General features: G+C 33.2%; 1 protein-coding gene across 2 annotated transcripts; it reads left to right on the plus strand.

Annotated features, from left to right (window-relative positions):
- Window positions 1–2428: 2428 nt before the first annotated feature.
- LOC108740481 (dipeptidase 1-like) lies at window positions 2429–17976 on the plus strand. Of its 2 annotated transcripts, XM_018474810.2 has the most exons (12): window positions 2429–2519; window positions 2596–2799; window positions 2891–2969; window positions 6925–7081; window positions 9327–9459; window positions 10668–10818; window positions 11888–11948; window positions 12223–12399; window positions 13931–14018; window positions 14086–14161; window positions 15084–15228; window positions 16975–17976. In XM_018474810.2, exons 2-12 carry the CDS (start codon window positions 2775–2777, stop codon window positions 17200–17202), a joined length of 1320 nt encoding a protein of 439 aa, XP_018330312.1. In that variant the 5' UTR covers window positions 2429–2519; window positions 2596–2774; the 3' UTR covers window positions 17203–17976. The 2 variants fall into 2 exon arrangements, with proteins under 2 accessions (XP_018330312.1, XP_018330313.1); XM_018474811.2 differs by having other exon boundaries at window positions 2519–2799.
- The last annotated feature ends 7384 nt before the right edge of the window (window positions 17977–25360 follow it).

The raw sequence follows: 25360 nt of genomic DNA on the forward strand, positions 1-25360 counted from the left end.
ATGATGGCAGTCAACTGCAACAATTAGAAAAGAATGATGGCCGACGCTACGTCATAGAGGAGCAATAAAAATGGCCGGGAGCAGGGGGAAGAACTAGTTTATACTAAATAACAAATACAAAATACATAAGACCCTGCGTCCATCTTAATAAAATTGTTTATTGGGCATTACCTGTTTAATTAGCTAATAGAGTAATTGTTTAATTACAAGTAATGATTATATTATTTAAAAAACAAAATATTTTCCCATTCACATCCTCTCACTGACATTTTCTTATTTTGATAAAACCTTTAGTATCTTATTTATTAATTGTAACAAGATATTTAATACATGTTTCCAATTAATAAACTACATATTTTTACCGATATTTTTTTATTAATATTGATTTAAAACAATTACCTATTTAGAAATTCCAATTCGAAACGCTAAAATATATTAGTAGCACAAGAAGTAATTAACTTTCCATAGTGACTTATTATGTGTACGTAAACGATTATAAAACCATTAGTAGGTAACTACAATTATTTACTGCTTCAAGATACTTAGCAGAAACGTACATACGAGTTTCCATTTATTTTTTTCATTTAAGCCAACAAATAAATAAATGCATTTTTGGTTTGATTTGTTGATAACAAATTAACAACCAGTGGTTTACAGTTAGAAACATATGACAAATGAACTAATTCTTGACACTGTATTTATTAAAATAATTTTGCGGTAGGTTGAGATTTTTGTTACGAAAAAACGTCTATTGATTGACCTACTATCCTATTAACCATAAACATGCTGTATCTGCTTGTGTGTCTGTGCCGGATGCGAGAAGGGTGGAATCTTGCAATGGATTTCCACCTTCTTTCCCGTTACCCAAAAGTTTTCTCTTTTATGTGATAGTCTAGTATAAGCTCGGCGCGGTTGCTTTGATTAAGATAATAATTAATAATGCCATAACAACTCAGCCAATATCTAAAACCCGATAACCCGGAAAGCTTGCTTATTGGGTTTATACATACATACAGCTGTAAATTGTTAGTTTCGTTTGTCTTGTCAATTGTTAAAATTTAAGCAAACGCTACGATCTATTGAATCTAAAAAGATAGTTACGTGAAACCTATATGTATATGTATGCGACACTAGAGATTAGCCTCAACTTTTTTGCTTATTCTTTTATCCAAATCAACTACAATTACCGCATGTAGGCTTTCTTTGTTTTTTTTTTTAAACACCTGGACACCCCGCCCCCTTTTGAGATTTTTACGCCTTTGCTTTATTATTTAGTTCTTCTTCTTAAGAAATTTTAAAAATCTGAAAAATCAATGAATACAGACCTACAACATTAAATTTTTAAAGGGGGTCAGTACACTATTCGTCGCCTAGATTAATCGACGAAGGTCAAAGTTAGATGGGTCATCCAATATTCACGAAAAGTTATTCAAACTTGCTTCGACTTTGATCTTGCTGGGAAGTGGGACATGGGTCTCAGTACGTCAGATTAGGTCTTTACAGGATGGGTTTCTCTAATTTACATGTACCATGGGTTTAGGTTAGGTTGTGGTGAGAGAGGATTTTCTGATTGGTATGTCATAATCGTAAATTCATCTTTTTTACTTGGGTGGAACGTAAAACGTACCGAGGATCTGGGGTGTTTGGGAAGCCTCCACATGTAAGAGGGGTTTGGGAATATTTAAAATGTTTAATAGCATTAAATTGTTAGTCTTTGAGCTTTTTCAAATTATTTTCAAGATTCTGGGATGGTAAAATACTGGGTATCCCGTTTCCACCAAAAAATACAACAAGCGTATGAATAAATCAGCGAAGGGTTACCTTCCAATCTTCAGATTGATCGCTCTAAGAAAGTCACAGTTTAATTTCTGTTGTTATTATTGTAGAAGGTACTTACTGGCACATTTATTTTTATTTTTCAAAAATTTCGTGCGCGCGACCCTCGTGCTCTAGGCACTTGCCTAGTTTGCCTTACGGATAATCCGCCTTTGATCATTGTAAAAGAAACCTTTACGCAAAAATTTCAAACCTCTTAACTCGGCGGTTTGGTCTGTGTTATGATCGATACGTCAGTTTTCGACCCTATTATTTTAAAGGTTGAGTTTTAAAAAAAATCTTTTCTTAGTGCTCGCTTACGTTGTAGAGGAAACGTCTGTGCAAATTTTCAAATCCTTAGACTCAGAGGGGTTTAGGCTGCGCGTTAATATATCCTGATATATTAAATCTATGAGCTAAATGTTCCTTAAATCTAAAGTTAAATGCCCTAGTATCCTGGCCTATGTATATTCTGTTTTTAAAAATATGTTGTGAAATATTCCAGATATTCACATTGAGTTACCGTTTAATAAAACGCTACCGCCGCACCTGTAATTTTATCCAATTGCAACATTAACTATCTGTAATTTATTGCATAATGGCATTTGACCACTAACAGGCGTACAACGAAACGATTTATCTAAAAAACGAATTGATATGTCTTAACATTTGTCTACACGTATACGTTACATACCTACGAACAGGTAATACTTACAATTAGTTTTCGTATAACAAAAATGTTAGTGAGTGTGCTTCAGTGTGTCTTTTAATTGGTTGTAGTAAAATCTTTAAAGATAACAGTGGGAATATAATGTACAAAAGAATCCGCAGATAAGCTCAGCAAATCTGATAAATGATATTTACCGACACTTTAATTTAAAAGAGTGCCAATTTTCTTTTTAATTTTTGAAATACTCCGACAGTCAGCGCAAATTTTAATTGGAGTGTTCACTTTCGCCATGAATGCGTACATCTTTAAGTTCCGTAAGTTTTATTTTTATAATTTTCATGTAATTGCACATTTCAATGAATACTTTCTTTTTTTCATTCGCAAAAATAATAATTCGACCTACAGACTTGGCAGTTTTCATTATAAATTGTTTTTTGTCCGGAAGAAATGGTCATGTGCTCGATGAAACTCCAGTAATAGATGGGTAAGTAAATTCACAACAAAGTTTTTTATTTCATTACTTTTCCCGAATTTGAAAATTTAAATAGTAAAATAAGATAAATGCGAACAAACTAGATATGAGAAAATATTTCCAATGTTTGCACCTAAAATATATTTGTACGTAATTTTCAACTTAAAATTAGTTTCGGGCATAATTAAGCATTTATTATTTGTAAAAGGCCTATAGAGATAAAGAAAGATCATACAGAATCATGAAGAGATAAAGAATATCAATGAGCGATTATGTTGATATAAAAATTTAAGACACAGCTATTATTCGGTTATCACTTACCACATAAATGCATAAACAACTAGATAACTATGCTTTTAGTTGTTTAAGGTTTAAAAAAGTTTAACGTAAATTCAAAATGTCAATTACATATTTAGTTTCTGATATCAGTAGACAGCTGATAATACTTGTTTAATTGCGCCATTGATAGATAGACATATATACTTACTGATTATGGTTATAACAATGTAATTTTTTCAAGGAGAAATTAATTCTATTGATCTATTGAAAAAAAAATTATTCTGCACTTAGGGTGCCGCACGGCGGAAAAGGACAATCAGTAAATCTACTTTTACTTTTGTAACATTCGTAAAAAAAACAATCACAATCTTTAAGTTACAACATACTTATTAATGCCACCACAATTATCATTTCAAGCATTATATTTATTCCATCTGAAGAAGCGTCTGTATGGAGAAATGTTGAGATGACATTAATAAATGTGTTGTAACTTAATAATCATGTGGTCGATTTCATCGTTAGGAGATACATGAGAATAAAATTAGAGAAGAATTGCATATAATGGTGTTTCGGATATGGTCCAATATTAAGAAAAATACAGTCTCCCTTCCTTATTAACTCAATCCTCCTAAATGCAACCAGTTATCTTCAAATTGGAGAAAATTCGGGTTAAGGAAAATTACTACTTTACTGCCAAAATTTTTAATTTTTGAGTCTACAGATGTGCAAAATGTTCTTTAAAAGTATTTAAATACAAAACGCAAATACTTTTTTGATTTGTTATTTGCAGATGATATAGCAGTATTAGCATCTAGCTAGGAGGACTTAGAGATAGCTTTAAATAAAATGGAAGCGGTACTGACAGATCAGTACTGTGTGAAAATAAATAAAAGTAAAACTAAAATACTGGTTTGGGAGGGAAGAATAAGTAGAGAAAGAGCGAATATAAAGATAGGAGACGAAAAATTAGAAGAAGTGGCTGATTTTAGATATCTATTAAGAGAGATAAGTCAGGATGGAAGGAGTAGTAGGGATATAAAGCAGAGGATAGCGCAGGGTCGTGTCGCCTTTAATAAAAGAAAGTCATTTCTATGCTCACGAACGGTTAATTTCGAAATTCGAAAAAGGTTGTTAAAGGTGTATGTTTGGAGTATGGCGTTGTACGGGTGCGAAACAGGGACAGTGGGCTCGGCGGAAAAGAAAAGGTTAGAAGCGTTCGAAATGTGGTGTTATAGGCGAATGATGAGGATAACATGGGTAGAAAAGGTTAGAAATGAAGAGGTATTGAAAAGAATAGGAGAATAGAGGACTCTATGGAAGTCAATAAAAAATAGGCGAGATAGGTTGGTAGGACACCTTCTCAGGCATGAAGGTCTAGTCAGAGACATATTAGAGGCAGAAGCAGGAGTTAAGAGGATTAGAGGTAGACCTAGATTAGATTACTGTTCGCAAATAGTTAAAGATGTGGGCTGTTCTAGTTTTAGGGAAATGCGAAGTTTAGCTCAGGATAGGAAAGAGTGGAGGTACGTGTCGAACCAGTCTTAGGACTGACAACCTTATGATGATGATGATTCAAAATGTAAAATATGAAATAGATTTCCTTTTTGTATTTTAAATGCTAAATGCGAAATACGTATTTTCATAATACTTTTTCAAATAAATACTTTTCTGTAGTACCTATTTAATTTCCTTATTCCTTATTTACTTAAGTAGAATTTCGTAGTTGCTTGCTAAAGGTACGATAAGTGGTGATTTGATATCAATTTGGAACTTCAAAATTCCACGGACCATGACATTGATCCCGGAAAACAATATCGATCCAATATTTTAGATTATACATTTTCAATGAGTTTAGAATTTTTTGGGTTCTCTTCAGTTAAAGAATTAGAAGACATTCATAGAATGTCTCTTTGTCCCCTTTTAAGTTTCTAATACCTTCAATGGCCAATGTGAGCAACTTTCATTCATCATTTTATATATTTGATCGGTGATACTAGCAAAACGTTTAACGGCAAAAATGTATTTTGTATTTTGCGAAAAGAAAATACGTTTGGAAAAGTATTTTAAATGAAATACAAAATGCTTTTCTCAAAAAAGTATTTAAATGCAAGTATATTTTATTTTGTATTTGCATTTTAAATGCAAGTATTTCAAGTAAATCACATATCTGGTTAAGTCCACCCTAATAACTCTTACAATCTTATATCACGAGATCAAATAATTCAAGTACTTCTTTAGTGTTGTCTTTTTTGCTGTTTCAAAAACATAATACTCAGTGGCGTTGTGAAGAATTATTTAGTTCCGCTTAAAAATTCGAGCCATTGTTTATTTATCAATGTGGCTGATTTTTCCGAAGAAAATTAATGGAAATTAGAATTAAAGAATCAATTTATAATGAAAATCCCTCCCTCGAATCTCTAGTTAAAGAAAAAATTCGAGTTATAAAAACTGAGGAATTCAAGTTAATGAGTTTGGAATAAATGTTTGTAAAACAATCAACAAAATAACATTCGAGTTAGAAAAGATTTCGAGTTATAAAACATGGAGATATAAGAGTTCGACTGTTAAATTAAAAATGACAATTAATTTACATTAGTTTCCTATTATTATGAATAAAAGGCAGAATAGTCGTCCAATAAATATGTGAACTGAGGTCGTAAAAAGTTTTAACAAAATTTAGGATACAACAACCTCATCCTCTGTGTTTTCATTGTTAAAAGATCTATGGAATTCTTAAAAGTAAGGCTTTATACTTCCACTTTTTACTGTCTCCTACCCTGGGTTGCATCCGCACGACAATTTACATTTTGGTAGAAAGAAAATTAGTTTTATGCGATTGTCGATAATCTTTGAAAACCCTTGGGTAAAACCTAGTAGCCCATAAAGTTTATTTCATTTTACGACTAATATTAGGAGGTCTCCCCCACCACTGTACCATAAAAAGTTCGTGGCGGTCTCACCCCCATAAAAAGTTATAGGGGTTAGATGGGGGTGGGGGAGGGTGGATCGAAAGAGGGTGGTCACCTGAGTAAAACTCCATAAAAAATTTGCGGCGGTCTCACCCCCATAAAAAGTTATGGGGGTTGAAAGTTGATTATTTTGACAATTTTCATACACTATAATTCAAATAAAATTCAATAAAAAAAATATTATCAAGCAGGTGGAGGTGGGGGATCGAAAGAGGGTGGTCACTTGAACAAAACCCGATAACCTAACCTACCCTATTGATAAAGATATTTAAATAATGTTTTATATAACTTTGTCAATATATTCATGTATTTTTCATTAGTTTTACCTTTCAATATTGTTTAAGAATGACCATATAAATATTTACATGCCTAGAAATGTATAAAAATTGGCATATTTATTACCTTTGAACCCCTATAACTTTTTATGGGAGTGAGACCGCCACGAATGTTATGTTACAGTGTTGGGGGAGACCTCCTCTTTCGATCCCCCTTATCCCCATCCCCGAAGGGGGTGGAGGCCATCATCTAGACCTTTACCGACTTATTACTTTAACGTAAATAGCTTTTGATAAATATAATCTGGTGTGACAGGCTGAGACATCAATAACCGTAATGAAATTCTGTTTTTAATTCTTTCTAATAAAACAAAATATCTTATATATATGATTACTTTTAACATCTGTAAATAATAAAATTTAAAGTCGATAAATAATTTGCAGCCACAACGACTTGCCATACAATCTCTACGCTCTACTGCGAAATAATTTGTCAGGATTTAATTTTTCGGCAGACCTAACTTCCGACCCTGTTTGGGGATCATGTTCATCCTGTTTTACCGATATACCTAGACTAAGAAAAGGGAAAGTAGGCGCTCAGGTAGGTAGATCAATTTAAATCGTGATCAAACGTAAGCTTTAAACACATGCAGGGGATATGATTTTCTGTTCAAACGTTTACACTTTAGGTGTTGATTTTGCAAAAATTCTTTCTCACAATATTTCGGCAACTTGTAAGGAACACACCTTCTTCCATTTTCAATGGTTTAGCCTGTATCTGTCTGTTACTCGAAATCAGTCACGGGAATGCTTTATCTTGTCATTTGATTACTGATTGAGTAAAACGTATGAATACTGATAAAAAAGTAATAGATATCATGCAATAACTTTCTTATGGAAAACAATAAAATATTTTGAGCTCAATTTTTGAGTAAAAGGGTATTTTGGGAAAAGCTTATCAATATATTATACGGTCCTTGGTTTTAAGAAATGTCAGAGATGTTTCTTTTCATCTTTCAGATTGAATTTCAGTAATAAAAGAGGAGAAATTTAATTAAAAACTAAAATTTCTAATGTTCTTTGCGTAAAATAAATTCTTTTTTTAATCATAAATATATTCCAAAATTAATAAGTAACAAAGTACGTATTACCTTTACGAAAAAAAATGTATCAGAGCCTTTTTATAGAACGTTTTGGAACGACGTCCCTTATTGCACGTTACCCTGCTTTCACACAGACGGTTTTTTGCCGTGGCTGTGCACGGCAACCGTGCCGTGTATAATAGTAATACATTGGTTTATATGCAAGCTTTCACACAGCACGGTTTGCTGCCGTAGCCGTGCACGGCTGCCGTCGCAGCACGGCATGGGGACGCAACGGCACGGCGCCGTAGCCGTGCACGGCAACAGTGAGACAAGCAAGTGTATAGAAGTATTCACACGTGCCGTGTGTTCACACGGCAAAAATTGTTTTCAGGATCGTTTTTCTCTTTGAATTGTGCAGTTAACAGAAGAAATTATATAGTGTGGCGGATAATAACACCGCTATATTTAATTTAAAACATATATTTGACTAAACATTATATTACATCCTTTTGTAAATATTTCTACTCGAATTCTTTTCTATCTGTCTTTCTATTATTATTATTATTCTCTGCGAAAATATTTGGAACAGTGTCTTTATCAAGGTAAAAATCTTACTCCAAGCATCGGTAGAGATTATATAATTAAGAAAAATTTACCTCCTTTCTTAATAATATATCATTGGGGAAGATAATACAAAGGATATATTGAATATGAGCATTTAAATTTTCTCGGATATTTTTGAAGAAACAAGGTTTTGTACAGATATATATTACAATCTTCTTTTATCTCTTATAAGCTAGACAGTGAAAACTTTAATAATTTGATTTCTTTTGGTATCAAAGCGTTACATAACAGAAAGGAAAACCTTTTTCTATTTCTGATAGATTGTTTTCTGATTGATACTCATTTTTTTTTTATTTCCCTCTTGATATTAAATAAAGCGTAATCATTGTCAATTAATTTTGATGACTATTACTAATTTTTAAATCATCTTGCAATTTTACGCATAATTCATCGAAACTCCTAATGGACATCGAAAATAATTAAAAAATTTGGAGCTATCCTCTCGTAGCTCATGAAATAATGTAACAAATACACCCATCCATTGTCTGTTTTCAAGTAGTGGATGAATCCAAAATCTTCTTGTTTTTTGTGTTTTTTTGCGATTATGCCGTATCATTAGTAACAACATGCGTTTTTTTCTTTCGTCCATTTTGGTCATGTATCAAAACAAAACTAAACCGTGAAAAACCGTGTGCAGTGTGAACGCAAACCAAAATGAAATTACGGCACGGCACGGCACGGTTGCCGTTAGAAAACCGTCTGTGTGAAAGCAGGGTTACGGCGTCAAGAATCTAACCAGCAAAAATTAGCATTACTAAATGAACTTCTGCCTATTTCTTAGTTTTTTACCGAAGTTTCTTTATATTTCTATAAAATGACTAGAATAGTATTCTTTTCCATGCTGTTCATAAAGAAAACTAAAATGTCCTACATGCTTCCAATAAATATCAATGCTATGAGCTCTCCTTGGAACATCTCCAGGCACTTGCAACTGTTAAATTGGTTTCAAAAAGAAAAAGAAAAAAGACTTTTAGGATCACCCTGCATATTGATTTCATAAAATTGTATACTTCTTGCGAACAAATATTTTAATAAATTATTAATTGTTTTTATAATTAAAGTGTATTTTTACCCAAGCGTTCCTCGATACTAATTACAAAGTATCAAAGTTTTTATAATATTTATTTGTGTTTAAAGTTCTGGGTAGCATACGTAGGTTGTTCAACTCAATACAAAGATGCTCTAGGAAAAACGCTAGAACAGATTGATGTTATAAAGAGATTGGTGAAAGCATATCCCAATGATCTACTATTGGCTACAACAGCAGACGGTAAGTTATTTCTATAATTTCCGCAGCAGTTATTTCAAGTAATTTTATTCTAAGGTTAGATTGTATAATTTGATAATTTAGGCGAATGTTAGGGCAGTAATATTCCCTAGGTGATTTTTCACTCTGTCCTCAATCCATTTCATTCGCCTCATCTTTCTCATCTCAATCACCATCTACCCATTCCGACTATTCCTAATAGGAGGCTGATGAGGGCCTTCCGCTCTATCTTCCGGCATAGTCTGACTGCAACACTCAAAAGTTTCTATTTTGTAATGGTGTTCATTCATTTTCCTCATAAGTTATTCCTTCTTCAACTCTGCAGTATACTTGAAAGTCTGATTTAGTAGCGTAGCATGCGGGAAGCAGAGGGAGTCATGTACCCCGGGCGGAGTAAAAGTAGGGGCGGCAAAAATATTTCTTTCGGTATTAGATAGAATCAGGTCCGCCTCACAGTAATGTTAGATGCCTCAATTTATTAGTATTTATACCAATTTTTAATAATTTGTGTCATGGAACACCTTTTAAGTTTTAGAAATTTTAACCCCCCCTTGTCATCAAAAATAAGCAAAGCTTTTACCTCCCTATGTTTACGTAAACATTGGTATCTGCATATTTTCTTAAAATCTTTTTAACTTAATCATAAAACACTTCGTGAGAGCGAGTGAGCATTATCCGTTATTTTGGGGAATCCCAACACGCGTTTTGCTTTTGAACATATACAAATCGGGTTGTCATATTTGTTCCAATCAGATCTACCAGATTTTGCAGAAAAATCATATAAATAAATAAATAAATATTAATAACATAATCACCAACCAGATCCCTGTCACCGTATCATAAAAAGTAGACATAGAAAAGGGCGGCAAATTTTGGCTTCACCCCGGATGGCAGAAACTTACGCTACGCCACTGGTCTGATGCAACTAAATTTAAAATAAAATGTTCACTTTATTTCAGATTTCACGTTTCATACCCGACAGTAATGATCAAATCACAAATATCAGCACATTTTCTTTTAATGAAACACTTCCTGCATGCTCAGATTACCTATGTATGTTGCTATAAAATTAAAAATACCAGAAGTGGTACTGGGTTCCAAAATAAACTAATCTATGCCTAACGATAAATATTCTGTATATTTGTTAATTAATAGTAAATTATACCTTCGGAATTTCTACCACTCTAGTTGATATGAAGATTTTGTTTCAGATATTGTACAAGCGTTTAATCAAAGCAAAATTGCAAGTCTCATTGGAGTAGAGGGAGGACATTCAATGGACTCTCGTTTGGGAGTTTTGAGACTTTTTTACGAATTAGGTGTCCGCTACATGACCCTCACACATTCCTGCAACACACCATGGTAATTTTATATTTAACTTTCCCAGTCATTTATTTGCATTTTTTTAATGTTTTAAATTCGATTTAGTGAAAAAAGAATACATTTGGAACAGTATAAGTTCCTCATGAATAATATCGAAAGTAACAGACGCAGATCGCGATTTTGATCGCCTCTTTTTCACTGACTTCCATAACGCCCTCTTAGTAGACGAAATAAAGCACAAAAATAGGGAAAACTTTCGAATTTTTGTGCAGTAAGTCGGACTGAGATGCCGTTTTCTGCATTCGATTTGTGAGACCGTCTACAAACTTTCAGAGATCAATTCATCTTCAAAAATGCATTAAAATGATTTACTTGGGGGTTTTGAGGATTTCTCAACACGAATATGTAATCGACAACAGCCTCCAACGTACTTGGGGCCCAGGGTGACCGTCATATAGACGTCGTATAGTGATTTGATCCTGAGTTATCTGACTTAACCTAAATTTCGTCGTTTTCTCTCACCTAATAACCGTAAAGCTAAATGGGCTCGGGTGTTCCTCTCTTTCTTCTAAACCCGAATTGGTCATTCTCTAAAATTCCTTGAGCTTTATTTTACGACATTCTCGGAATGATTCTAATTAAGATTAAAATTCTTGCAACTATCCGCGCTCTTCTCTTTTGGTAATTCCGTTTATAACCATCTGGAATTTTCCCTGCCTTGTAAATGTAAGTGTCGCTAGTTTTAATAATGATCTCTAACCTTTCGACCTACATGTTCTAAAACTTGCATTGCATCCGATTTATACTTGGTACCTTACTATTCCTTAATTTCTCTAGTTCCATTTCAAACTCTCTTATTATGGGGGTTTACAATCCATCTACCTCCCCGCTGTCTTATTCTATTATTACACCTCCTAACTATTGCCCTGCGTACAGATTTCCTAATTATTCATTCCATCTATCCGCTTTTTCCTTATTTTCTAATGGGTTTCTGATTCGTTATTCCTTGTACTACATGTCCTATTTCTCTAAGAAGCCTTTTAATATAATTAAATTATAATACATAATAAAATGTCTTAATAAAATAAGTTAACGTGTTTTAATTTAGGGCTGACAATTCCTACGTCGATGATGCAGCTCCTGTGCTCAATTTAACCGAATATGGAAAGGTAATAATTTAATTTAAATGGTAAAATATAACTGTATACATTACAACGCAACGAAACTTTAAAAATGATAAGAGTTTTTTCGACGAGTCTGTACGCATAGATCGCTATAGTTATTCCGTAGGTACATCTCTTTGAGTTTTTATACCCTTTTTGTATATCAAGAAAATAATTTACATTTGAGAACTTTGATAAAAAGCTTTTCATATTCTTACATTGAACAATATTTTTAGTACGTACTATAGATCATTCTGAAGTCGATTTTATTAATTCTTAGACAGTTGTTCGTGAAATGAATAGATTGGGAATGATGGTAGATTTGTCCCATGTTTCCCATGCGGTTATGAATCAAGCAATTATGGCTAGTAGAGCTCCAGTTATTTTCTCCCATTCATCATCGTATTCGATATGTCAACATAACAGAAATGTTCACGATGATACGTTGCAGCTTTTGGTAAGTATTACTAAGTGTCTATTATCATTTACATGTGAACACTTCCATTGGTAGCATCGCCTTTTACAGTTAATACGAAATTGATTCGTAATTTGTGACTTTATAGTATTGAAAATATTACCGGAGTGGCTTATATTATAGGATCTATCATGAAAAATGAAATCGCTCTGCGATAGATCTGAAGGTCAATCGAGGTAGATGGTCGAAGGTTTCTAGGCCTCTCACTTAAATCAAATGTAACTGTAAATAAACTCATAGGTAAAAATTCCCAAAAAGAAGACATTTGCGTGTCAATATGGCGTGTCTACAAGAATGCTCAAATTGCGGCTTTCGAAATTTGTTTTTACCTTTTTTTTATCATAAATAAAAAGCGCTATATTCTGTGTTATATCTCTACTACTCCCTCCATTATGAATTATCTGACTTTCTGTTATTATCATCATAATGTCGACAGTCCTAAGACTGGTTGGACACCCACTTCCACTCTTTCCTATCCTGACCTAATCTTCGCATTTTCCTAAAACTAGAATATCCCACATCCTTAACTATTTGCGAAAAGTAATCTAATCTAGGTCTACCTCTACCACTCCTAACTTCCGTTTCTGCCTCTAATGTCTTTAACTAGACATTCATGCCTGAAAAGGTGTCCTACCAACCTATATCGTCTATTTCTTATTTACTTCCATGGTGTCTTATGTTATCCTATTCTTTCTAATACCTCTTCATTTCTAACCTTCTCTATCCACGGTATTCTCATCATTCGCCGGTAACACCCCATTTCGAACGCTTCTAAACTTTTCTTTTCCAATGCGCTCACCGTTCATGTTTCGTACCCGTACAACGCCGCGCTCCAAACAGACACCTTTAACAATCTTTTACGAATTTCTAAATTAATCGTTCGCGAGAATTGAAGTGACTTCTTTTTATTAAAGGCGACACGACCCTGCGCTATCCTTTGCTTTATATCCCTACTACTCCTTCCGTCCTGACTTATCTGACCTTCTAGATAGGTACCTAAAATCAGTCACTTTATCTAAACTTTCGTTGCCTATCTTTATATTCTCTACTTTTTCTTCCCTTGCATACCAGTATATTTGTTTTACTTTCATTTATTTTCATACAATAGTGTTTTTCCAATACAGCTGGTAAATATTAATTAATTAAAATTAAAAGGAAGACTCACCCATAATTACCACAAAAACTTTTCGAGCGAACACGTGTTTCGCCCACTTCATACGTGTTATTATACAGTCTCACGTTGATAATGCCCACGTATGAAGTGGGCGAAACACGTGTTCGCTCGAAAAGTTTTTGTGGTAATTAGTGGTGAGTCTTCTTTTTAATTTTAATTAATTATTTTATAACAATTTCAGTTTTTAGCATCACTATTTGTTAGATTTTAGGTTTTAATTGAAAAAAAAAATTGTAGGGTTTGCCATCATTCGGGATTTTACAGTAGTACACGTATATTTGATAACTATCACTTAAGTATGTGTGCAATAATGAAATATTTGCTTTCCTGTTATTGTAGAGAAACAACAATGGAATTATAATGGTTAACTTTTATAGTGGATTTGTCAACAACAATGCGACAGCAGCAGAATTAGATGACATAGTGAGTAAGTATACATTAAAAAAAATTCCAGTATGTAACAAAATGTTCAATTATTGTTAAACCTGTTTCAGGACATATCAATTATATTGTGGATCAAATAGGCGTCGAATATGTCGGAATTGGTGCTGATTACGACGGAGTTGATTCGTAAGTGTGATAACATTAACCACAATGGCAAATAAAAAAAGTCATAAACCATAATGATTTCCTGTTTCTTAAACGTAATGAATGTTTAACTAATTGATAAAGGAATTTTCAAAAAAAAGAAAAGAAAAGTACTTATAATATGAAGTTATTAAAAAATATGAATAGAAATGAACACTGATACCCTGATAAAAAGTTGCTAGTCACACTTTAGATTTTTATCTACATCTCAAAGAAAACCTTGTTAATTTTTCTTCAAAAATAAATAAAAAGTAAATAAATGAGGCAATCACCTATATTAAAAATATATTACATCAGTTATGTTGCCTCGGTCGTGTCGTCTTTAGCATTCATCTTATGCCTTATGCGGTGTTAATAAATTATCTTTAAAGAAATTTAAGAAACATAAAGGTTAGAAAAATGTATTTAAAGCGAGCACAATTGAGAATGAAATAAGAAAATTTTATTTTTTTCCATGGCACTGAATGTCATTAACAATAAAAGCAAAAAAACATACACAAAAATCATTACTTCATCGTAGTAACATTTATAAAAGGTATCTAGATGTAGGTATTTGATTTCAGCAGAGTTTGAAAATGTTTGTAATACTTATGATCTTAAAAAAATCAGTTATTATTTCAACAATTTTCCATTTCTTCGCCTTACTTTGAATATGTGTAACAGAATCAGTACCAATAAAGGCTGTAAACACTAACAATAAATCGTTACAACCCTTATTGCTTCTTATTCTTTTACACATTATTTGAGCAATGTCCATTTTTAAAATATAATTATTTCTAAACTATTTTTAAAATTTTCAATTCAAATCGTTGAATATTTTCATTACTTTAGACATAACCATTCTTTGGAACTAGATGTATGGGAGTAATTTGTATTGTATCAGAATTGTTTAAACAATTTTTAGCATGCCTAGAGGCTTGGAAGATGTATCAAAATATCCCGTTTTGTTTGATCGACTTCAACAACTAAACTCAACCAGATGGACCAATGAAACCTTACAATTACTAGCTGGTAGAAACTTTCTGAGGGTGTTCTACGAAGTAGAAAGGGTAATATATTTACTAAATATTTAAATATCTACCTATACATTAAAAACCTTTTTCAGTTTATAACTTATTTTTCGAGAATTCAGTTTCAATAAACATATTGCATCGCACTTTTTACAGTCCCCAATTTTTTTCAAATTCAATTTTTGTTTGTTGTAAGGAATGTTAGGATAGAAGGTAGAATAAAAGCAGTTAGGTGGAAAGAGTACTTAAAAGTTTATGGAGATTTATTAGAGAAAGGAGATATGTAGAGACGTGAGCTAGGTTCGCCCATAATGAGAGAAGAGTTTGATGTGTAGCATTAGAAAACTTTAAGAATAATAAGGTACCAAATATAGATGGGATACAGGCGGAAATCCTAAAACATACAGGACGACAGGTTAGAAAACATATTCACGAGACGGGAAAGTCCCGGAGAATTATAAACGGAACGTGATAGTAGACATACCAAACCAGAAAAGCGCGGATAGATGCGTCACATTTAGAACAATTTGCTCAATTTCCTATGCGTCAAAAATCGTACAGAGAAGGATGGAAAAAGTGGCGGAAGAACTATTAGGGGAAGAAGAAATAGAGGAATGCGGGAGGTCACGGGTAACAATAGAGAAAACAAAAAGAAAAGGAAAGAGCGCATACATAGAATTCGTATATTTAGAAAAAACCTTTCCACAATGTCAAGATGCTGAATACACTTAAAACTGTAGGGCTGAGGTACAGATTTAGAAGAGTGATACATAGTTTGTATAAGACGCGAAGACGCGATAAACATCATTAAAGAAAGGGCAACTTACGGGATATATATATACAGGCAAAAGATTAGTATGCTTAGATTTGCAGGTGATATAGCATCATTAGCATCTAGCAAGGAACAGTTAGAGAGATAACCTTAAATAAAATGGAAACGGTATCGTATAAAACTAGGAAGAAAAAACAGAAGATAGCGCAGGTCGGGTCGCCTTCCTAAAAAAACAGTCACTTCTGTGTTCGCTAATGATTCATTTTGAAATGAGTTCAAAATGTAGTGTTTCAGGCGAATGATGAGGATACCGTGGATAGAGAAGGTTACAAATGAGGAGGTATTAGAAAGAATAGAACAAAGGAAAATAAAAAATAGGCGAGATAGGTTACTAGGACACCTTCTCAGGCACGAATGACTAGTTAGAGACATATTAGAAGCAGTAACAAAAGTTACGAGTAGTATAGGTAGACCTATATTAAATTATTGTTCAGAAATAGTTCAGGATGTGGGATGTTATAGTTTTAGGAAAGTGCGAAGATTAGCTTAGGATAGGAAAAACTGGAGGTACGGGTCGAACCAGTCTTAGAACTGACGACCTTATGATGATGTTAAAGGAACGTTAAAGTGATATTTATGTAGAAGACGAAAGCCGCCGAATGTCGATATTTGTGGTCAAATAATAGGATGAAAAAAGCGTTAGGGATATAAAACAAGGGATTACGCAGGGATGAAGTGTTATAAAAAGATGTTAAAAATACGGTGGATAGAAATGACGAAGTATTAGAAAGAGTATGAAAATAAAGAGCGTTATTAAAGTCAATAAGCAAAATGATAGATATTATGATAGGATACCTTCTCAGACATAAAGAGCTAGCTAGAGACATATTAGAACCTACAAGTTTCTTCATAGTGACTGTTGCGTAAATAAAAATTTGTGTCGAAACATCATGCTTTTATTAAAATAAATTTATTTATTTACTGCGGTATGAGATATTAGATAATAATTTCAGGTAAGGGATAATTTAGCAAACGAAGAGCCTTATCAAGAATGGATTTCGTACGAAGATTTAGATGCAGTAGACAATGTTTCGGTTTGGAACTGTAGAACACTCCTCAATAATACAAGTCCATCGCTTCCTAGTGCACAGGCTTCAATCGCTAAACGTTCATTCAATGGTGTTGTAATATTTACAGTTATTGTCATGTATATGTTTCTGACATATAGCATTTTAGCTTAGAAATCAGTCTAAAGGAAAATTACTATGTATGTTATAGTCAAATCTCGAAGCTCCGGCACTCCTAGGTTTGACTAGTCAATCCTCAGGTGTGACTTAAAGCCCAAATAAATGACTATTTTTGACCTTTGACTAAAGAATTTTCGTTAAACCCAGGAGAAACTAATTTGGTCGGGAAACCGTAGAAATTGAATTTCATTAAATCGGGGTTTGACCAACCAAACTTCAATTAGATATTAGAATGTCTTAGTTTGTTGGATTAGGCATAATAAAACGAAATGGAAAGACGTTTTCTTTATAGCTGCTTTAACTGATTCTATCTCACAGATAATCTGCCCATACGTTTGTTTATTTCTAATATGAAATCAACACTTATGTTTATTCAGATTAGTAATTTTCTCTTTAAACTTCATTTTATCCGCGATTTCAGTAACAACACTATTTGATTCGCAAGCTCAATGTCCAAACATGAAATGACAAAATAATTTATCGGAACACCGCAAGACACGTATAAACCTGTTTAAAAAAACCGAGTCTAGGATCAACTTGGCAAAGTCCTAAACAGATTATTTTACTTTCGACGTTTGAAGTTAGGAACTTCTAGGTTTAACTAAAAATACTTCAGTCAAATGCTCAAATTCGAATTTATTCCGAGGTTTGCCTCAAAGCTTTGGTCAAATCTAGCATAAACCAGTCATTTTGGGAAGAGACTGCATATCGACCTTTGATTATAACATATATTATTATTAAAATTATAATAAACGAATATAATGAATATAAGTGCATTATTGATACCTAAAATACTCAGATATTTTACCATGCCTGCAAAAATTACCTATATATGCAATTTACTAAAAAAAAAAAATTAAGGCATACCTACATATAATAATAAAAATGGAAACCTCCTTGTTTTCATTTTCAGAAAGTTGTGACAGATTTATTTTTACGTTTAAATCTGTCTAAACATTTGAATGTTGGCTCCTGTTTCAAAACGGAACAAAACGTATTTTTGAAAAACCAAATAGAAAATAAAATTTTAATTTAATCTTTAATTTGGGCAGAAGTAAGATCTTGTGGTACAAATTTAAGAAAATATTGAAAATCGCGAATTTCAGAGTAGCTACTGATCATGAAAACCTATTATATAGGGTTGTTCGTTTTTTCCCGACAGAGGATTTAATAGTATTCTTTTGCACCCAACTTCACATTTAAGCCGTATAATTTTTATATGCTTTGAGAGCTCATATAGCAAGGCTTGTGTGTGAAAAATTCCAATTAATTCTACGCAGTAGTTTTTGGTTGGTGCCCTTTTAAATATGGAGAGCGATAAGCAGCATTTTCGACATATCTTACTGTTTTACTACAGAAAGGGTAAAAATGCTGTTCAAGCCAGAAAGAAATTGACTGATGTGTATGGAGAAGGTGTGTTGACAGTACGCCAGTGCCAGAACTGGTTCGCTAAATTTCGATCCGGCAATTTTGATGTCGAAGATGCACCACGTTCGGGAAGGCCGGTTGAAGCTGATAAAGACGCGATAAAGGCATTAGTTGATGTGAACCGGCGAATAACAACACGTGAGATCGGATTGAGGTTAAATTTATCAAATTCAACAGTTTATGACCACTTGAAAGGCCTGGGATTATCCTCGAAGCTCGATGTATGGGTTCCCCATGTTCTCACAGAGAGAAATCTGTGTCGCCGCATTGACGTCTGCGATTCGCTTCTCAAACGTCACGAAAATGATCCGTTTTTGAAGCGCATCATCACTGGGGACGAAAAATGGGTTGTATACAACAACGTCAAACGCAAGAGGTCATGGAGCAAAAAAGATGAACCGGCTCAAACCATTTCCAAAGCCGATATTCACCAAAAAAAGGTGATGCTGTCTGTTTGGTGGGATTTTAAAGGAATCGTTTTTTTTTGAGCTTTTACCGGATAACACAACGATTAATTCGGAAGTCTACTGTCATCAGCTGGACAAACTGAATGATGCACTTCAACAGAAAAGGTCAGAACTAATCAACAGGAAAGGTGTAGTGTTTCACCAAGACAACGCGAGACCTCACACAAGTTTGGTCACTCGCCAAAAGCTTTTACAGCTTGAATGGGATACAATGCTACACCCACCATATTCTCCAGACCTGGCACCATCGGATTATTATTTGTTCCGGTCACTCCAAAATTTTTTAGACGGTAAAACCTTCACCTCAAATGAGGAGGTCAAAAACCTCCTCGATCAGTTTTTTGCCAGCAAAGACCAAAAATTTTATGAGCGTGGAATTATGCTACTACCAGAAAGATGGCAAAAGATGTTGGACCAGAACGGTCAATATATAATATAAGTATTTGTTTATTATACGAAAACTGTCTTTCATTTCCACAAAAAAAAAAGAAATGACTTTCCGAACAACCCTATATATATATTTTGGTAAAAATTCAAAAATACGAATTTGAAATTAGCCTATCTGTTTGTCTGTTTAACTAAAGTATAACTGGTTATGGAAACTTAATATATAAACCACTTCTAGTTAATCTAGAACAATCAAATTTGGACTGACCTGTTGGTAAAAATTCAGAAAGAAATCTGAAAATCGCGAATTTCATATTAGCCTGTTTATCCGTCAATTTATCAAAAGTATAAGTAGTCATGGAAACCAATATAAAGCACTTCTACTTAATCTAGGATCTTCCAAGACCATCCAAGAAAGATCATATGGTACAAATTTCAGAAAAAATTTCAGTCATGAATTTCAAACCAGTCGATCTGTCTGTCTATTGTCAAAACTCAAAAGTATTACAAATCATAAGAACTTATATAAGATACTTGAGTTAGGGCATTATAAATTGGGCTAAAGGATGATCATATTGTGGTATACATTCAGGAAAAACTCTAAAAATCACGAATTTCAAAATACTTACATAAGGCACTTCTAGTTACTTTAAAAATCATGTAATTTGAACTGATATTTTCGTAAAAGTTTAGAAAGAAATCTACTGAAAATCAAGAGTTTTCAAATTATACTGCCTGTCTAACCGTAAAGTGTCAAACTGGTTGGAAACCTATATCAGCTCGTAAAATAAAATTAAATCCATTTTAAATTATTTCGCACTACTTCGATAAGTATTGCTGTAAGTTATTTAATTTAACTTTTAACTATATGTACAAGTTCTTTTTTCAATACATTGAAAACAATTAGTGGGTACATATCCCGTTAATTGTATATTTTTCGGACTTTTTCAAGTATAATTTCGTACAATGTATTACAAAAATAAATTAATACAACAAAATATACATAGATATATAAAGATTAATAAGACTTATTTCCGTTATACAACGCAGTAGTAATTTAAAAAGAAAACAAGCAGCATCATCTTGCACGATTATTATGATAACAGCGTGTTAAGAGAAATGAACTAAACAATTTCCTTCCAAATTACTTGCCGCTTTTATATAAGTACCTCTTGCATCATAAACGTCGAAGTTCTACAGAAATGAAATTGTTTTGTGCCATTCTTCTGGTATTAGTTATTGCAACTAATAGCAGCTCGCGTAAGTCAATTATTGTGTTTATTCAGTTAAATTTATTTGACATTTTTACAAATATACGCAGTTGGGAATGAAGGGGGTTCGTTCGAACAGGATGAGGATCTTCCAGGACGAGAGGCGTTAAACAACTTCCCAATAATCGATGCGTAAGTAAATCTTTTGAGCACATAATACACAATAGAAATTTATCAAGGAGATAAAAACAATTGGTATATTTGGTTTGAAAATTTTAACTAGATACCCTAAACCTACCAATCATTCATTCAATTAACAAAAGAAATTGGTACTCCTAATTAATATTATTCGTCAGGTTCACGACGAGAGCTATCAAAATTTATTATTCCTTACAAATCGTTGATTAAAGTGTGTTAAATGTTCATTTATCAGGTAAATGCTATATATGTACTTATTTCCAATGTATTACTCAATTCTTATTTTACGTAAACGTGTTTAGATGATAATAAAATAATTTTTATTTATATTTTTTATGGGATGGTTCCCAGTGTTATCCAATTTTAAAGATAAGATAATCTATTTTGGTAAATGCTTTCGCGGTCAATAGGTGAACTAATGCTGTTCTGATACGGGTGTAAAGGCATTCGTCGGTGGGAGTTGCTTTCTAACGTTTCGCTAGCACGAGTGGCGAACTTCTTCAGAGGTCCTACCATCTCAGATGCTGGATATGAACCAATTCTACCCGAATCAGGATAGCATCAGTTCATAACTTATTTTAATTACATAATCCGACAGGCACAACGATTTGGCTTGGAACTTGAGAAGGCTCGTACGTAATCAACTGGACAAATTCGACTTTTCAAAAAATTTAATCGATGATCCATCATGGGGAAAAGTTGCATGTAACACCTGCTTCACTGACCTTCCTAGACTAAGAGCGGGAAAAGTTGGGGGACAAGTAAGACTTAATAAATAATTTTTAACTTTACATAAATTACAAGTCAGAATCAAATTGCTTTCTGTGTTTCATTTATTTCCATAGAGGACATCTTAAGGATTTTTTTATAAACGGATCTGAGAATGTCTTGTGTGAAAATGAAAGAAACAATTTAATTATCTACTTTTTATAAAACACGCGGTTATTTCTGCAAAATTGAAGAAATATTTAATTGTTTATCGAAATAACGTAACACATTCTGATTCGCTAATATGATTTAAGTAGGTACCAATACTTCTAACGTTCCTCCGGGAATTGTTACTTGACTGCACGGAGAATATGAAAAACGAAAATATACCTAAATAGTAAAGCGGTATTTTCAATTTATCCCCCTAGTCCGTTTTTCTTTTTCTTAAAATAAAATCCCATCAGAAATAAATTTACTAGGTATTTTAGTTGATATTACGAATTTATAAATTCAGTCATTTACAATCGAAAATTGTAATTTTTGCGTTGTCATAAAAATTTAGTTTTTTTTGTGTGTTATTAAGTTTGAATTAGTTATAAAGGAAAGTAAAACATTAGAAAATTATATTATTTCAACCAGTAATTAACCACTTATATACAATTCAAGTACATTTTGAGAGTAATTAGACGAATAAAATGAAATATTTATTTTAGGAACAAAAATTGTAGTAAAAGGAATTTAAATTGCCTGTTTCAGTTTGATTTAATGTAATTGCTATGTTGTAATGATTTCTGTTACCTACTTTTTTATTTTTTAAACGATTAGTTTTGGGTTGCTTTTGGAAGCTGCGAGACCCAGTATAAGGAATCTGTTCAGGTGGCTTTAGATCAAATTGACGTTATCAAAAATTTAATTCGTAAATTCAGTAATAATCTGGAATTCGTCGATTCATCAGAAGGTAAGGATAGTGAATGGAATCGTGCATATACTTCTCTATAACTGCTGACAGTTTTGTGATATAATGTAAACGCTGGTCGATGTGCAAAACATTAGACACATTTTATAAATTCATTTATCACTACATAGTATAAAACAAAGTCGCTTTCCCGCGTTCTGTCCCAATGTATGCTTAAATCTTTAAAACTACGCAACGGATTTTGATGCGGTTTTGTTTAAAGATAGATTGATTCAAGAGGAAGGTTTAAATGAATAATACATGCATAATATAGTAGGGAAACACTGATAATTTTAGAGGTTTCTAATGTGATGTAAATAAACACACTTTTTGCGCTTACATTGCAAACGCTGCCTAAACCCTACGAGATAGATCAAAATAATGTACTACAATATTGTACATCTTAAAAGGGTCTATAAAACTATAAAAAAGTCCGCGATGGTATATGTCTATCTCTTAGGGATAACTCACAATGACCATTTTTATCCTTTACTTTTTATGAGAGATAATGACTTATTTACGAAGCGATTTTAAGCAATACAGCATTAATCTTTATCCAATTAAGTACTTTTAAATACATTGTGCATTTAATATAGATCAATATGGCCCTTTACAGCATGTAATTTAAGTGAATATTTTCGAAGATATTACAGATTTAAAATGCAGGGACATAGCGGATGCGGCGGTACCGGCCGCGAGGCCGGTTTGTATTGTCTAATGACAAAAAACTGTGAATGTTGTATATAAAGACATTCTGTAGCATATTTAGTATGTTCAGGGGGTATCTTTTGAAGATTTCCCCTTTTCGATAATAATGTAAACAAAACAAAAATATACATATTTAGTATCAGCATTGCACCCGTGCGAAGCTGGGGCGGGTCGCTAGTTATTGATAAAATGCCAATGATATAAATATTTTTTAATGTTTCCTTAACTGAAAATTTCATTAGGTTCCGTAATAACTTGAAATTCGTTATCACCACAATAAGTTCGTCAGTTGGAAGACTGGCTGAACACGTACCGCCACTCTTCCCTATTTTGATTCAAAATTTTAGCATTTAACTTCTGCCCTTCATTACTCCTGTTCGTGTTACTAATATCTATGTCACTAAATGAAAATTGAACTTTTTCTGGTCAGTATTTTTCATGTACATATAATGCAAACCAACATTGCTTGTGGCTGATTAAATTTATCTTTATCATAAGGTCGTCAGTCCTAAGATTAGTGGGATACGCACCTCCACTCTTTCCTATCCTGAGCTAATATTCGCATTTCTCTAGAACTAGAACAACCCACATCCTTAACTATCAACTTTTAACTTTTCCAATTTTCCTACTCTCCTCATTGTTCTAACATTCCACGCTCCGACTCGTGAAATATTGCACCTACCTCTATTGCACTTATTGATGACATCCCCAGAGGTAGTCCCTACCTGGACATCCGAATGGGACGTAACTGGCCGGAGTGCTTTACTCCAGAAGACGCCATTATTTTAGTTTGGTGTGTTTTACTTGGGATATCATAATGTGATGGTTTCTCGTTGCCTTCCACATAAATTTAAAATTGCAATAATTTATTATCTATTTGTCCAACAAGTCTTTCAATTCAAAAAGGATAAATCACTGATTAAGTTGAAATTTAAAACATCTCAGACTAAAATATAAAATTAATATCACAAGAACACATTAAAATACTTGTTAATTTAGTCTTTGATGTTTTAAATTTTAACTTAATCTGTGATTTATCCTGTGATGATGATTACAACCCCATTTGAACTGGAAGACAACTGACAAGGTACCCTACTATCCTATCTCTCAGTCTCCTTATTGACTTACACTTCCTAGTATCTCCTCCTCATTCCTGTAGTCATCCTAGATGTCGAAAGTCTCCTATGTTAAAATTTTTAACTTGAAACTTTTATTAGATCCACGAGAATCCTCCTTTATTTGAGGTATCTCTTGTACTTTATTGTGTTGATAGGTATACTAAGGGCAATCAAAAGAAAAAAAATCGCCAGTCTCATAGGGGTCGAAGGAGGCCATTTAATAGACAGTCGAATGTCGGTTCTGAGAATGTTCTACGAACTTGGAACGGGTGTAAAGGCATTCGTCGGTGGGAGTTGCTTTCTAACGTTTCGCTAGCACGAGTGGCGAACTTCTTCAGAGGTCCTACCATCTCAGATGCTGGATATGAACCAATTCTACCCGAATCAGGATAGCATCAGTTCATAACTTATTTTAATTACATAATCCGACAGGCACAACGATTTGGCTTGGAACTTGAGAAGGCTCGTACGTAATCAACTGGACAAATTCGACTTTTCAAAAAATTTAATCGATGATCCATCATGGGGAAAAGTTGCATGTAACACCTGCTTCACTGACCTTCCTAGACTAAGAGCGGGAAAAGTTGGGGGACAAGTAAGACTTAATAAATAATTTTTAACTTTACATAAATTACAAGTCAGAATCAAATTGCTTTCTGTGTTTCATTTATTTCCATAGAGGACATCTTAAGGATTTTTTTATAAACGGATCTGAGAATGTCTTGTGTGAAAATGAAAGAAACAATTTAATTATCTACTTTTTATAAAACACGCGGTTATTTCTGCAAAATTGAAGAAATATTTAATTGTTTATCGAAATAACGTAACACATTCTGATTCGCTAATANTAACAATTAAAGTGTGAATGAGCGGCGCGGTCGGCAACTAATCTTAGGTGGGGTCTGGATGTTTTTGAAAATGTTTACCGAGATTCAGAGAAAATATACTCCTTCCTCCAAAAAACGATAAGAG

The sequence above is a fragment of the Agrilus planipennis genome, unplaced genomic scaffold, assembly GCF_000699045.2.
Source record: "Agrilus planipennis isolate EAB-ADULT unplaced genomic scaffold, Apla_2.0 scaffold57, whole genome shotgun sequence".
Classification (NCBI taxonomy): Eukaryota; Metazoa; Arthropoda; class Insecta; order Coleoptera; family Buprestidae; genus Agrilus; species Agrilus planipennis.